The sequence below is a fragment of the Lonchura striata genome, chromosome 4 (assembly GCF_050655825.1).
Source record: "Lonchura striata isolate lonStrDom1 chromosome 4, ASM5065582v1, whole genome shotgun sequence".
Lineage (NCBI taxonomy): Eukaryota > Metazoa > Chordata > Aves > Passeriformes > Estrildidae > Lonchura > Lonchura striata.
The window spans coordinates 67,345,048-67,359,748 of record NC_140706.1 but is presented as its reverse complement, the minus strand read 5'-3'; the positions used below and the strand labels follow the sequence as shown (position 1 = coordinate 67,359,748).

General features: G+C 41.0%; 2 protein-coding genes across 2 annotated transcripts in view; one reads left to right on the top strand and one right to left on the bottom strand.

Moving 5' to 3' along the window:
• FGF2 (fibroblast growth factor 2) overlaps positions 1–6,707 on the top strand; it is a 23,012-nt gene extending 16,305 nt beyond the window's left edge. The window contains exon 3 of the mRNA XM_021554973.4: positions 2,105–6,707. Coding sequence (XP_021410648.1) covers positions 2,105–2,290 — 186 coding nt within the window. The 3' untranslated portion in view covers positions 2,291–6,707. The remainder of the gene's footprint in view (positions 1–2,104) is intronic.
• Positions 1,927–14,701, bottom strand: NUDT6 (nudix hydrolase 6). The gene is made up of 5 exons (XM_021554972.4): positions 14,519–14,701; positions 13,444–13,647; positions 8,582–8,637; positions 6,074–6,128; positions 1,927–3,161 (listed from the first exon to the last, which is right to left on the bottom strand). The coding sequence occupies exons 1-5, from the start codon at positions 14,676–14,678 to the stop codon at positions 2,773–2,775; spliced, it is 864 nt and encodes a 287-aa protein (XP_021410647.2). The 5' UTR covers positions 14,679–14,701; the 3' UTR covers positions 1,927–2,772.

Below are 14,701 nucleotides of genomic sequence, written 5' to 3'. Positions count from 1 at the left end.
GTCACTCGGAATTACTCTCTCAGAATATGTAAAGTTGGGTCACTTTGTGCTTTCCACTTGAGCTTGTAAAACTCTTTTTTCTTTGGTGTTGTTTCTGGAAATAGATATTACTTGAATCATGTTTACTGCATGCAGCATTGTTGTTATTCATAGGTGAAAACTCTATCTTTTAAGACTTTTTTTTTCTCCAACCAGCCGAACAAATGCTGCTGCAGTTTCATGACTGTTTTCTGTAGCACTGGCAATGTTTTTCCATGAGGATTTCTGTGCTGTGACTTCCAACAGTCTGTGGCTGGCTGTGCCTTTACTATTTTCTGCCTCTAAACAGATTGAAGAAACTGTCTCTAATTGCCAGCATCTCTTGTTCAGTTAGAGCACGGCTGTGTTTCACGAGAGCTTGCAAAGAGTGTACACTGGAAATGTCTGTGGTGAATTGCACATGGTGAAACACTGCTAAAATTTCTTCCAAAACATTATGGAACTTTAATTTCTAAACACATAATTTAGTCCTTTAATCCATCAGTCACTCCAGTACTATTCTGTCCTTTCTAATGTCTGGGGTTTTTTAATTACTTTTCAGTGTCCAGGGTCAATTTGCGTAGTGTCCTTGTTTTATAAATAAATTAACATTTTCGGAAATATGTTTGCAAATTCTTATTCAGGCCCGGTTTTCATCTTGTTGGATGTTTTTGTAATTACTTGTTGAGACATGCTGCAGGGTTTGTTCTGAGCTGGGCTTTGCAGGATGATTTATTGCACAGCCCATGGACCACTGCTCACCCTGGTGACCTGCGTGGGGGTGCCACGGGTCGCATTCTTGTGTGGAAATCTGGATGATGCAGCTTTTAATTGAGCGTTTTCATGTTCTTTACTAACAGACTCAGTCACAGGGGAGAGGAAATGGAGGGAAATGGCTGGTTGTGAATGCAGATAGTCAAAACCTCTCCTTGGAAAACCTCTTCTTTCTTTTAACTGAAAATATTTGGCAGAAATGCATATGTTTTGGCAGATTTTTGATGAAAGATTAGAAATATTTCCCATCTGATATGGCTTATTTTGACTTTCCAGATTAATTACAAGAATGAAATACTTTCACTTCATGGAATGAAATGTGATTATTTAATTTAATGAAGAAATTTCCCAAACTTCCTGTGAAAGGAAGAATTTTGACTGACTTGTATTTTATGATAAATAATTTGTTATTTAAGGATATGACCTGTTCATTCTGTCATGCTTACATGGCTTCACTGTGATCAGCCAGGTTTTGCCAGACTTCAAGGACTTCACTTGAAGGGAAATTCTTGTCTTTTGATGTTATGGATTCAAATTGTGCTCAAAGACTGTGAGAATAATGTCCATTTAGTTTGAGCAGAGTTCAGGTGTTTCATGAGGTGCTGAGAAAGCTTCTACTGCTAGATCTGCACTCTGGACGCAGCCTGAACTGAAGTGCATTTGAAAGAAAAAACCACGGATATCCAGAGTTTTTCCAGGTCCTGAGATTGACAGTGCAGTGGCTGGAATTCTGCTCTTGCTAGACAGCAGTCCAGCTCCTGAAATGTCACCTCTGGGGGGACATTAAGGAATACACAGTTCATGAAGCCTGAGCTATCATTTCTCACCTTAATCATGGAGTTTGTGTCAAAATGTTTACATTGACAATGGACTATAGGAAAGCACTGGTGTCACACGTGCTTTGGGGAGAAATAGGGACTTTTCTTTTTTCACCCTTTTTTGATGTGCCTCTGCCTGAATTTCCAGCTTGGGCAATTGTACTGAATTGTCTATATTCTGCTTAAAGTTTTTGTTCTTAAAGGCTTCTTTTACACATTTTCTGATCAGAACAAAGGATTATGCTGTAATTAAAAAGAAATTAAAAGCTGATTAATCTATGTTAGAGACAATAAATGAACTATAGCTAAAAACCTCTTCTTCTGTAGTTGTTTTTAATAATATTTTCACAGTAAGTAGCTTTCTTCAGTCATTAAAGAGTTAATCTCTATTTCTTAAAACCAAAGGTACTGCTCACATTTATGCTAAGTTAGTCCTCTGAATGTGAAGGATTTGTGGTGCTACACCAGTAATGCTTTCTCTTTTCCCTTTTTAGAAATATGCAACAGAAGAATGTTTCTTTTTTGAACGTTTGGAATCCAATAACTATAACACTTACCGGTCACGGAAATACTCAGATTGGTATGTGGCACTGAAAAGAACTGGACAGTACAAACCTGGACCAAAAACTGGACCTGGACAGAAAGCTATCCTTTTCCTTCCCATGTCTGCTAAAAGCTGACTTCCATGGCAGATTCTGAGCACCAATGTCACACAGCACTAAATATGTCGCCTTTCCTGCTCCTCTCCAAAATAGCCAAATATAAGCAATTATTTGCTGATATTACAACTACTTTTGCAGATACCAGATTAAACCATGAACGTTTAATACTGGCTTTATATTGCTCTTTAAACCTATTGTGCCAGTGTGTGTGGAGGTAAAATGACTTGCAGAATATATTTTCAGCATCAGTAACACTTCTGTTTTTTTCTAGGTACCTCTGTATTTTATTTACCTTATGCTTGCTTTATGGAGTAGAGAAGAACAAACCTGATGCACACTCATAGCAATAATTACCTTTAAAAATAATTTATATCTTAGCTTATTAGAGAGTAACTATGTTCTAATAATTACCTAAAAAGAAGTCCACAGATAACTATAATATGCAACACTGCAGTAATTCTAAATTACTAAATTATAAGGAAATGTGAAATGTATTGCTATCATGTCATGTTTCTGTAGGACTCGGGCAGCTCCCTGTGGTAGAGCTTGTAGAACAGACCTGTGTAGACAGCTGGGAACTCCCTCATGGTTATGTCAATCCTATCAAACCCTTCTCGGTACCCGAACAGTAAGAGCTTGGCCACGTTGCTGGTGATGGGCGTGGCATTTTTCGTCCTGGCCAGCTCCTCCAGGTCCATCCACTCACACCGGAGGCACTCGTGCTGGCAGAAGCTGATGCGGAAGGAGGAAGGCTCCATGCGGCAGATGACGTACATGTCCGACTTCCCGAAGGCTCCAGGGTGCTTGTGTTGCTGCCTGATGCTTAGGATGGACTTGAACTCTGACTTGATGCCAGTCTCTTCAAAAACCTCTCGAACTGCTGTGTCTCCTGGGTGGAAAGAGCAATCCTTGCAATACATCTGAGAGTAACTTAGCACTCCTTAAATCTTTTGGAAATGTGGAAAGCGTCTTACTCAGCATGTTCTCTATTCTGCTTCATAAGGTTTTAAGAATGTAGATCTGTTTTTCCAACACAAGGATAAGCTAATTTTTTGATTCCCAAACAACAGTAATTTACTTGGTAATGCTGTGCAGGGTGTGGTTTGTAATGGAAACTGATGGCTGCTGGCTCCAGTGGTCTGTTAATCCAAGACACTGTCTTTGCAGTCCTTTGGATCCTCATCCCTGTCCTTGCCCCTGCCCAGTCTTGGGCTCAGACCGTGTGCAGCTGTGCCTGTACTGATGTCAGATCTCTTGATCAGATCAGTTTCACTGCACTTCACCCTAAGGGCTAACAAAATGGATAAAACTTTTCAGAAAGTGAAAGTTGGTGCCAGGTCCTTTTCAAGATGTACCATAAGAGTCAGGTAACATTTCAAATATGCCACAGCACCAGTGCAGCACAGAGCCTGTTCTTGCAGGAGACATGCTGTAAACATGCTGCATGTGTGCATTCTGTGTGTCCCAGCCAGAGTGAGGTCAGTGCTAACATTCCTCACCACAAATGCAGCAGGAACTTTAAGGGTCTACAGGGTCTGTCTGTGTGCTGTAATTGCAGCCAGAGAACCACTCATCCATCCAGAACTCCTCCAGAGATATTTTTCTCGTCAATAACAAATTGAAGAAGTTTTTTAATATTCCACTGATTTCCCCAAAGTCTGCAGTTTCATTGTAGTCAAGTCAAATCCTCCTTGCCTGGGGTAAATACTGGTAGGTTAAATACTGGCTTTTCCCAAATGTAACCTCCTTGTCGTATCAGGTTTGAGTGGTCAATGTACAGAACTGTTGTGCAATGTTACCTGCTCCTGTTAGTTCATTTTCAGTAAGGAACGTGTGCTGGCTTGCTTCCAAAAGCAAATGCATTTTAAAAGACTCACAGAGATTCACCATCCTACGGAAGCTTGCATCTTGCCAAGTCAGAGGTGAACAAAACAGATGTTTCGGGGTAGTTTTAGCTATTAGAAATAGTAACCTCCTGTGGCAGGTGGTTTTGTTAGTGGGCAAGGAGCTGTGTTACAGAGAAGTGAACTGAGATCACGAGGAATGCTGAGGCAGGCTGTAGTTAAGAAAATGGAAGTAATAACAGATTTCATGTAAGCTTTGACCTTTGCTTTTAGATGAAGTGCAAATTTCTGTTTCCCTTTTATTTAAATGTGAGTATATATATATATATATATAAATATCTAATGACAAACTAGAAGAAACACTAGGACTGGAGTTTCAGAGATACTTAGATACAAAAATGTGTGCACTTTGCTTAATATGCATTATAAAACTATTAGTGTCACTTGCATAAGTCAGTTTGCACTCATTTAAGTAGGCAGCCGTGCATGTTGTCACTTAATGTAACCAAAGGATTTTAAGCAATGTAATTGCATTTTTTATTTGTAATTTACAATTTAGTCCCTTGAGTGACTTGTGTTTTTAAGGTTTGATGTAGGAATGAAAAAGGAAAATTAGGCTCTATTATATTTTATGCTTGACTATTTATATCTTCTTGTAATATAAAATGTGATGCAGAGAATCATAACTTTTTTTTTTCTGTAGTTTAGAAGTGGCAGGAGGGAAACTGTAAGACACTTTTCTCCTGGGTGGTTTTCGGTCCAGGCTCCAGCCATAATCCAGCCTGTTAAGTGAGGGATGGCTGCTGTTGTACTCAGTAGCAGTATCATTCTGGGGAATCCCACTGGAATGCCAATGCTGATCACTTTTTGTTCCCTTGAGTTCAAAAATCCTGCTGCTGCTGCTGGCACTAGAAGCGAGAAGGAGCCTGGCTAGACAACAGCCATGGCATTTGTGATTCTTTTGAAAACATGGATCCATTTCACTATGTTACATTGCATTGTCTGGCAAATATTTTGGATTTCCATGACCAGGTTTGACAGAAAAGACTTAAAACATGACTCATGAATTACGAAAACTAAACTTGGCCATATCCTGACAACCAACAACTTTCTCCATGTATTGAAATAATAACTGGAATGCAACCCTACCACACGTTGTAGGAGACTGCTAAAACTAGGTATTTCTGAGGTAAGGAACAATCAGGAAACCTGGGCTCAACATCCAGCTAAAGAAGTAACCAGCCTATGGATCGTGATTTTAAGGGTTGAGATACAAGGAGGGAAAAACCTAGATTATCTCTCCATAGAAAACAGCCTTGTTCATTCACCTGTGAAGATAAACTGCAGCAGTGTTCATCAGCTGTGCTGTGTTGGAGAGAAATGAGAAGTTTTCTCAGACCAGCATTGTTTCCTACCACAGGAGTGCTTCATGTCTCTGTTGGGATTAGGTGCCCACAAGTCTGAGGCCCTCCACTTCACCCTGGTCCTGTGCCAAGGAGTTTTTGGTCCAAGCTAATTAAGTGAAAGGGGTGGAAGGAAGCAAGTGCATTTATTGGAATGGAAATTTTTGCTCAGTCCATCCCTGAGGTCACTGCCCTGGATTCCAGTGTGAGCTGAGAGCTCCCTGTTTCAGTTTTATTTGGGCTATATATGGATTACCTTAATCCTCTGCACTTCTGGCTCATATTGCAGCATATCTGACCAGCCTACAAAAACTTAGCTGGCCTCAAGCACTCACTTAAAGTGTGGAAAAGAGTAAATGTTACAAACACAAAACTTCTTTGTCCTGAACATGCTACCCTGTTACCATAGGGTCCCAGAATTGTGTCACTCCATCTATTCACCATTAATTCAAGGAAACAATCCATCACAGGAACAATGTGGGTCATGCTGTATTTCAGTGGTGTTCATGTCTTTATAGTTCTGTTGATGGCTGACCTGTTCTCATAGAACTTACCAATGTCTTCTCCTGGATTAGACAGACCTCCTGGAAATTTCCATGCATTTATAGTCTGCATTGGAGGAAAAATCCATTAATAAAGTATTTGGCCTATGTTGTACTCTTTAATATGAAGAAGACAATTAACACTTAACAATTAACATAACTTTTTTTGTTGTTGTTGAAGATGCAGTATTGTTATTTTACAAATATCAGTAAGTAGGAGCTTGTTTGTTACTGCTGACAGGATGATTAGAGACAGCTACAGTCTATAAGAACTATTGGAACAAAACACCTAGTGATTGAAAATACAAACTGTCTAACAGTCATTAGACAATGTTGCTGCTAGATATAGTAGTTGAATATTTTAAAAAAAGCTGCTATAGACTATATAATATCATATTTGATCACTAATGTATTCCACTTCCATTGTTTTGGCTTTTAAAAAATGTATATATATTTAATCTTACAAACAGGTATTATGATTGTACTGTTCTATACTGCACTGGCTTTGAGATGTCTCTGTGTGTCTGTAATGATCATGTAGTGTAACTTGTCATTTTCATGGAATACAAGAAATGAGGGCTTGTGTGTGATTTATGTATAGAAACATTTATTGACTTGCAATAAAGTTCCAATATTAAAACGTGAAGTGCAGGCTTGGTTTTGTTACTTACAGTGCTAAAGGAGTCCCAGTCCCTGTACCTCTGGCAAGAGCACACAGATTTGTAGGCTTTACTTTTACTTCTGTGTACTTTCTATTTCTTTCCTTTTTAAAACTTTATGTAGGAAGAAGTTACCCTTCTCCTAGAAATAAAAGCAGTAAAAAGGCACACTGGCCTAAAAAAAGCTTTTTTTGTCTATGCAGCATAGCAGGGAAGCTGTGTGCTTTCCAGTGATTTGAAACCCTAATGACTACATTGGAAAATTATTTTTTTCCTGGGCATTCTTAAAGGGCTTGGATAGGAATTTAAAGTAATAGATTAAAAATAGTGCAGATGGAAAAGACATATATTTGACTATTGGCTTTCAGATTTACTTCTAGTTCCTGGAAATCTTTGTGTGCTGTGGAATTGTCCTGTCACAATTAAACCCAAACAGCTCTTAAAGTTCCAGCAGCTGTTAATTTTTTTTTACTCTGATATTTGTTCAAGATATTTACTAAAAGGTAAGCATGCACATTTATATTTTTGTGTATAAAAGAGTAAAAAAATGTCGTGTTTTTAATGTTTACAGCGTACTGTTATGTCCCTGGAGACTCTCTGGAGCTGGAACCACTTCTGGAGTCTACAGTATGAGAGGTAGGTTTATGCTTTAACTGGTAATTGCTGAATGAAAACCTGAAGGTCCTCCTAAAGGCAAATCCTCAACATTTTAATTTATTGTTAAGTAAAAATATAAAATACAAAAATGAAAAATAAACATCTTCAGTTACAGGAAACAATTTCAGAGGAAGAGAAATACACTTGCTTTTGTGTTAGAAATCCATCATGTGGTATGATTGAACCTGCCTATGAAAGCACTCTTTCACTGAAGTTCATTAACTGTGTTGTAGGTCCTAATGAACTGATGTTTTGGATCTTGAGGAGAAAAATCTTAGTAGCTATTTCAGGAAAGACAGGAGAATGCAGCCAATGAGATTCCAGCAGTTTTTACTGTATAAAATTAAAACTATGCATCCAAATGTATTTCAGTCCACCTAGCTAGGATTTGATTATTTCATATTAAAATGGTATTAATCTCACTCTCTTAAGAGAGTTAATTAATGCAGTTTTAACATGAAACACTTTAACTTGCAAATGAAAACATAATGGGGGCTAAATGTCTCTTGAGTGGAGTGGCACAGGCAGCTACCAGTGAGCCTGAGAGCTTTCTGCAGCAGCTGAGTTAAAACCTGGGTTAGTCTGATAGAGGCTGGCACACATTTCAGTGATGGATGCTCAGTGACCTCAAGCCACATCACATGAGCCCACCCTCACCACGGTACTGCTCTGGTCTGGCATCCTCTGCAGTGAGCGCAGACACTTCCATGTGTGAGGAATTAAAGATCTTTACACCTGCTGGACCAAGGTGGTCTCCAGGTCATGGCCAACCATGCTACTGCTTTTTTAAAGCCACAGATATGCCTGGAATTTTGGAAACCAAACCAAATCTGAATCCTTCTCTCAAAATTTGTTTTGAGCCATGGGGATTTTCCAGAGGTCTGCATGGATCCAAACACAAGATCACAGACTCCTGGTCAGAGTTACAGGACAAAACAGAAAACAAAAAACCAGGAAAACTACTTAGTTCTGCTGAAATCAATCTGCAGTTATAACAAAGCTGTTGATTTTTAGAGTTTTTTTTTCCCTTAATATGGAATTCAGTGATCTGTTGCTAGATGTGTTTAAGACAGTTGTAAAAGGAAGTAAGTTCTAACTATCACAATTTTGGACTGGAATAAAAATAAAATATATTTTGGTTTATATTACAGAATAGGCTTATCTAAATTAACTTCTCTATTTTATAATCCTGTAACAAACATACCTTATTTCTGTCTTGTACAACCAACACCTTTCCAGTGCTTTCATCTAGAACAGCACCTGGTATAGAAAGAATATTGAAAAAGACAATGTGTTGGACAACATCATACAATCCTAGCAACCAAAGTTTAACATGTTTTGATAAAAGTGCAATGATCCCCTAATGTACAGTTAGCAAGGTTTGTATGGATGAATCACAAAGTGGTTTGTCAGCACAACAAAGTATCAGAAAAAGGTTAAGTATAAAAATTCAAAGTTGGCAGTAGCAAGATAAATAACTGCAGCTTTTAAGTTACAGATTAGACAAGAAATGAAAACTTGCTTGTGTTAATATCAGAACTAAAGAATGCAAGATCAAGAGGTTACCAAAATCATCTGGCAAAGCTGCTTGGTTCAGCAGAGACGGGCTTGTAATCTTCCTCAAATAACAGAATTTTCCAGTGACTGGCTGAGAAGCCACCGTTAAGGGGGAAGAATTTTTCTTTTGTGAAATTTATGACAAAGCCCCCACGTGCTGTAGTGAAGATTTGAGTGGTTTTGGGTTAATAAAACACCAGGTTTAGTACTCTGGGCTGACAGTACAGATAATATTCAGCTGTGTGACTATCTCTGAACTCGCACTACCCAGCTAACAACTCCTGACAGGAACTGCACCATAATCTGAGTCAACTTCGTAATCAAAAAGTGGCGCTTCCAAGTGGAAAAGTGACACTTTCACTTGATGAAAAAACCTGTCTGACTGAGAAGTGCAGCTTTGCCTTATGTCTACATGCATAGCCCATGACTGTCCCACAGATTACAAGTTTTCCTACTTCCTGGAACCTAAGTGCTTTTATGTTTAATTATGTCATACTCACTGGTCATACTTTAAAAATGTCCTTCCCTTACAACAGGTCTTTTTCTCAGATTTTAAAGAGCACTGTGGTGAGCAGGACGAGTGCTGTGGTGCAACTTACCAGGATCTTTTCCACATCAGTCATGCATGGCTTTCAAATTAGAGGATAACGGTAACAAAATGCTCACATCATTTTGCAGCAGGAGAAAGACGATACAGGCGCATCTGTGATTTAAAATGCTATGGGGAAGTATACCCACAGGAAAGAATTATTAAGGAGTGAGTGTCCAGCTAAAAACATCCTGTTTTTTAATAATACATGGCAGAGTTATGTGTAGGAGGATATTTCAAAGATGGAAGTACCAGTCTTCCTTCAAGATATGTCAAAGGACATACTTTAAGAGGGTAGTCACGTATCTGCCTCCCTGTGGCTTGTGACTTTTATGATGTCATTCCTCCTGTAAATACTTTTCAGTGTCCAAGTTCAACTACTGCAATGATTAAAAGAGGCAACAAAAGGATGAACTTTGTGATTAGGAGGTTTGTTTTCTAGAAAAGCCATTCAGCCAAAGGGTTTGCTGAGACCAGGGAGGGCTGGTGAAGGCAGGAAAGTGCTGTTTGAATCAAACAGAAAGTGTGTTTGCTCTCCGCTGTTCCCCTGAAATTGAAGTCTGTGAATGTAATTTTTGGCAGCGAAATTCCCAGTGATGTGATCAGAATCTCTGCTGATAGTGATATTTATCTGCCGATATTTAGGGGATACCTAAATCCAGAGCAAGAAGGAAGAAAACACATTAACAGGATTTGCTGCCTGGTCTCATGTTCCCTTGCTGGGCCACACCTGGTTGGCATCAGTGAGATTAGAGTTTGACTGCCCTGAATTTTGGTTTTTGAAACCTGCTAAAATGTGGTACCTGGAGCTTTAAATCATCCAGTGCCAGGATGATTTTCTGGAATGGTTTATACTTGAAACCCAACCAAGTAATCATTATTACAATACTACTTGGTTTGAATGTTCTCTTTTGGGGAACAAGCAAGAAATGCAATTAAAAAGTAAAAAGAATCCCTTAGATAACTCCAGATAATGAGTAATGGAGGAGAAAAACATCCTTATCCTACCCGTTTTATTTATGACTGATGTAAATATGCATGTAAAGATGTTCAGTGTTGAAAAGCACTTGTCAACCACAGAATGAGTGCAGACACCACTGCTTGCACTGTAAGCATCAGCAGACAGGAGCAGGTATTTGTAAAACAATTTGGGAACTACTTTTAAGTCACTTTTCATAAGTGCTTTATCAAACCTATTCACCTCCATCTTCCCGTGCAGTTTCACAGTAATGCAGCTGCTCATTTTAGATTTCCTTAAGTACCAGGACTGGCCAAGGCTGATGATCCTATGTGTGTGTAGACTCTCCTTCCTGGAGTCCTTCAATTCCAAGGACTTTGTTTTAATAAGTGGATTAAGGTGGTAGTAATGCAAATAACAGCTGTGTTGTAAGGCTTGTAGACCATGTGAGGAGGAAGAAAATGCCTTTCACTTTTCTTCCTCTCCTTTTACTTTCCTTCCTCAGCTTGTCCTCTCATTCCATTGTTGCATACTTACAAACACGTCACATTTACAGACATGTAACTTTATGGATTATATTGCATATTTACAAACATGTCACTTTCTGGATGGCAGGCCACATCCTCCTCGAAGGTGGAGCATTTTGGAAATGCTTTTTAAAAACACATTATTCACTTCATACACCAGAGACTCCTCTGTATCTTTACACATGTGGAAAATCCTGCCGCCTACAAACGGATGTAGTAACTTAGCTGAAAGACACATCACACATTCCACTATTTCTGAACAATAATGGCCAAGCCCAATGAGTAACATTTGCTACTCTCTGCTTGGCCACTCTCATCCAGTCTGGTAAAACATGACCTGACCCCGCTTATTCACACCTTTGTCATCACTTGGCTGCATGGTCCTGAGGCACAAGCCCTGGCTGTGCTGTGTTTGCTGCGTGGGAAACTGCAGACAGGAGGAAAAACAGCTGCTGGTCTACTTGGCAATGAGAGTCCTACCTGTTCTGTGTTCGTGTGCTGGCTTCCTGCTGGCTGGCCAACCCCTCTCCACATCTCTGCTTTCCATTTCAGGATGATCAGAGGACTAACTCCTGCATTTCTCTGACTGGCCACAGCTTTGGGGTGGAGACTCTCATCAGAAAATTGCTTTTATTTACTGCAGATACATGCTAAAATACTTTCTTGGTTAGGTAATAAAGAAAGCCTTGTGTTTGACCCCCTTCCCAATATCTGTATTTAAATATTTTAATATTTCAAGAAAATGAATTAAAAATAGAATGGACCCTTTCCACTACCCTGGGTCTCTCTCCTAAAGTAGAAAGATAATGGAATAAACCTACCAGGTGGTATCCATGCTGCATAGTGTATTTTTGGGGTATGTTCCAGATCCACTGACAGTGAGTAGAACAAAGGACAAAAAAAACCCACATAGGAGTCATTATTTCACATTTGTTTACCTGCCTAGAATGCTTTCCTGAAGTATTTATGTCCTTTAAAGGAAATGCCAATAATGACTAAAAGCGTGTATGTTTGAAAAAGGTAGCAAAGAACAGATACGTTATATGTTGTGGAATTTTAAAATCCATATAAGAAATGATGAAATCTGTATACCTGCATTTACCAAAGTTTTCTTTAACATTTTGTCCTACTTTGGAGCACAGCTGCAAATTATACTCTGAAAATGTATTTTCCAGTATTTGCGAGTCTTTCAGAGTTATTATTTTTCTTAGAGCTCTTTCTGATGCCCACCAGGGTCACAACTCATCTTTTATGTGATTTCCTTTCAAGCAGCACTTTCAGCTGTGCAAGTTCTACTTCATAAAGCCTCTCTTTCACTTAAGTTTCCTCACAAGGAGTAACCTGCTGCTTTTGCGAGGAGAATCCGCTGTCCCGCTCGAGTTTAATGGCACATATTTTAACGGTGAGGTTTCCGTACCTCAGGAAAACAAGCTCCAACATGTCCATTGACAAACTCCAAGGCCGCCTTCAGCATCCACTCTGCCCTCTGCTGGCCTGGGAACCGGAGACTCCCACTACTGATGGCAGCAGCAGTGTTTTGTAAAATTCAAGGGATTTTTCCTCCCTAAGCTTCCTTTCACCTGACCTGCTGCTACACAGAACAAACCATCTTTTGTGAGTTCTTCCAAACTAGATTTTTCAAATTGCTGTTTATGGGCTTTAAAACCACTTGGTGGAGAAATTACACTCCACAGAGTCCCTGCAAGCCAAGGACAAACAAGTCAGGACTGCAACTGGAGAGATTTGCTCTCCCCAGTCTCGTAGTTGCTGTGTGTTAATGTAACCCTTAACCAGTACATGAGGGGTTCAAACCCATCTCCAACTACAGATAAATGAGTGATGGGATAGGTACTAGCTTATCTGTGGAACTCTGCTGAGTGAGAGAACAAAACTAATGGAATTTTGTGAAGCTAACTTCAAGATGACAATATTTTTGGCTCATTATCAGTCCCTTGTGCTGTGCTATATGCAAAAAATAAAAAAGGCAAAACTATCTTGTCTAGCTCCGTGGAAATTTTCTGTTATGGAACAGCTTTCTAGCTGTGGTTGTGGGAGGTCTAGATGGATAAGAGTGTGTGTTTGTGGTTTTTTTGTAAAATATATGTTTGGATTAAAGATTTTTAGGCACAGCTTAGATCAGCTTTCAGACCATTGCAATTCAGGCTAATAGTTGTTTTAGCTTCTGAAGAATCCCTGTTGGGTCGTTTTCCCCACCTACAGACATTAACTTGAACATAGTTTAGACAGATATACATATTAAGCACACAGAGCAGAGAAGTGCTTTTTTCTCTACATTGGTGATTGCTTTGTCTTTCCAAAATGCAGTAGCCTCTGGTTTCCATATGTTGGCTGTACACAGGAACAATTCCTACTGAAGGGGCTCCTAAATGGCTCCTTCAAAACTTTCTGTGGGTGCAACCACTCCTGTAACTCACCTGCAACCCCCAACTGGTGTGTGGCGAACCCTGGCAGCCTGCTGGGCCCCTCTCCCAGCCACAGCGTCAGGGTGGACGAGCCCTGCTCAGCGTGGTGGAAAGCAAAGCCTTGGGAAGCAGCCACTGCCACAAGGCTGCTCTGGAGGATGGGGACATGAAGCCAGACAGCAACGCAGCCTTCATCCCGCCACTGAGATACAGACTCTGCAAGAGAGGGAAATGAGGATGAGTGAACCCTTTGCTCTTGATCTGTATTGCTTTAAACTTTAACACACACTATAGCTGTGGGTAATGTGCAAAAATCTGTATTTTCATGCCATTTACCTCACGGTAGAAGTAGTGTTGGTATGAGAAACTCATCAGCAGTCTCAGATTCCAGGCTGACATTTTATGTGGTATAACTAGGTGTTCATGTGCAAAATTACGGCTTTTACATTTAGGGTCTGCCATGAGAAACAGGGGAACTCTCTTCTGGAGTGCTGTGTTTCTCAGTACAAGGAAGATAAGGAACTACTGGAGAGAGTCCAGTGGAGGCTGCAAAAAGGTTGAGGGGTCTGGACCATCTCTCTGTGAGGAGAGACTGTGGGAGCAGGACCTGTTCAGTCTGGAGAAAATGAGTCTCAGATGGGGCCATCCAAATACCTCAAAGGTGGGTGCCAAGAGAATGATGCCAGACTCTTTTCAGTGGTGCCCAGTGACGGGACAAGGAGCAATGGCCATAAATTGAAACACCTGAGGTTTCACCTCAACACGAGGAAGAACAGCTCCACACTGGGAGTGGCAGAGCACTGGAACAACCTGCCCAGTCTCCTTCTCCGGAGACATTCCAAACCCACCTGCTGTGGTTTGTCACACCTGCTTCCGGGCGATCGGAGGGGATGATCTCCAGGGGCCCCTTCCAAGGCTAATTATTTTACGGTTCTGTGAACGACCCTCCGCTCCTCCCGCCAGCGCCCCTCGCCTCCCGGCCGGGCTCAGGCTCTGTGAGGGGACGGCGGCGGCTGAGGGCGCCCCCTGGTGGGCCGCGCCGCCCCTCACACCGCCCCCGGCCCCCGGGACCCCGCCCGGCACTTGCCCCGCAGCCACCGCCCGAAGGCGGCCCGCTCCAGCCGCGGGGAGCCGCGCAGCTCGCCCAGGTCCACGCTCACACCCCCGAACTTGTCCGTCCTCGCCCGCAGCCCCGCCAGGGCCGCCCAGCCCCGCGCTCTCCGCAGCCCCCGCCACGGGCCCGCCATGGCGCTGAGCGGGGCGGGGAGCG

What these genes read in the sequence shown, in the direction of transcription:
- NUDT6 (XM_021554972.4), bottom strand. Translation starts at nt 14,678, where the DNA reads ATGGCGGGCCCGTGGCGGGGGCTGCGGAGAGCGCGGGGCTGGGCGGCC. An exon ending in CTTCGGGCGGTGGCTGCGGG is followed by an intron (nt 13,648 to 14,518) that starts GCAAGTGCCGGG and finishes CCTCTCTTGCAG; the next exon opens with AGTCTGTATCTCAGTGGCGG. An exon ending in ACACCAGTTGGGGGTTGCAG is followed by an intron (nt 8,638 to 13,443) that starts GTGAGTTACAGG and finishes TTTCTATACCAG; the next exon opens with GTGCTGTTCTAGATGAAAGC.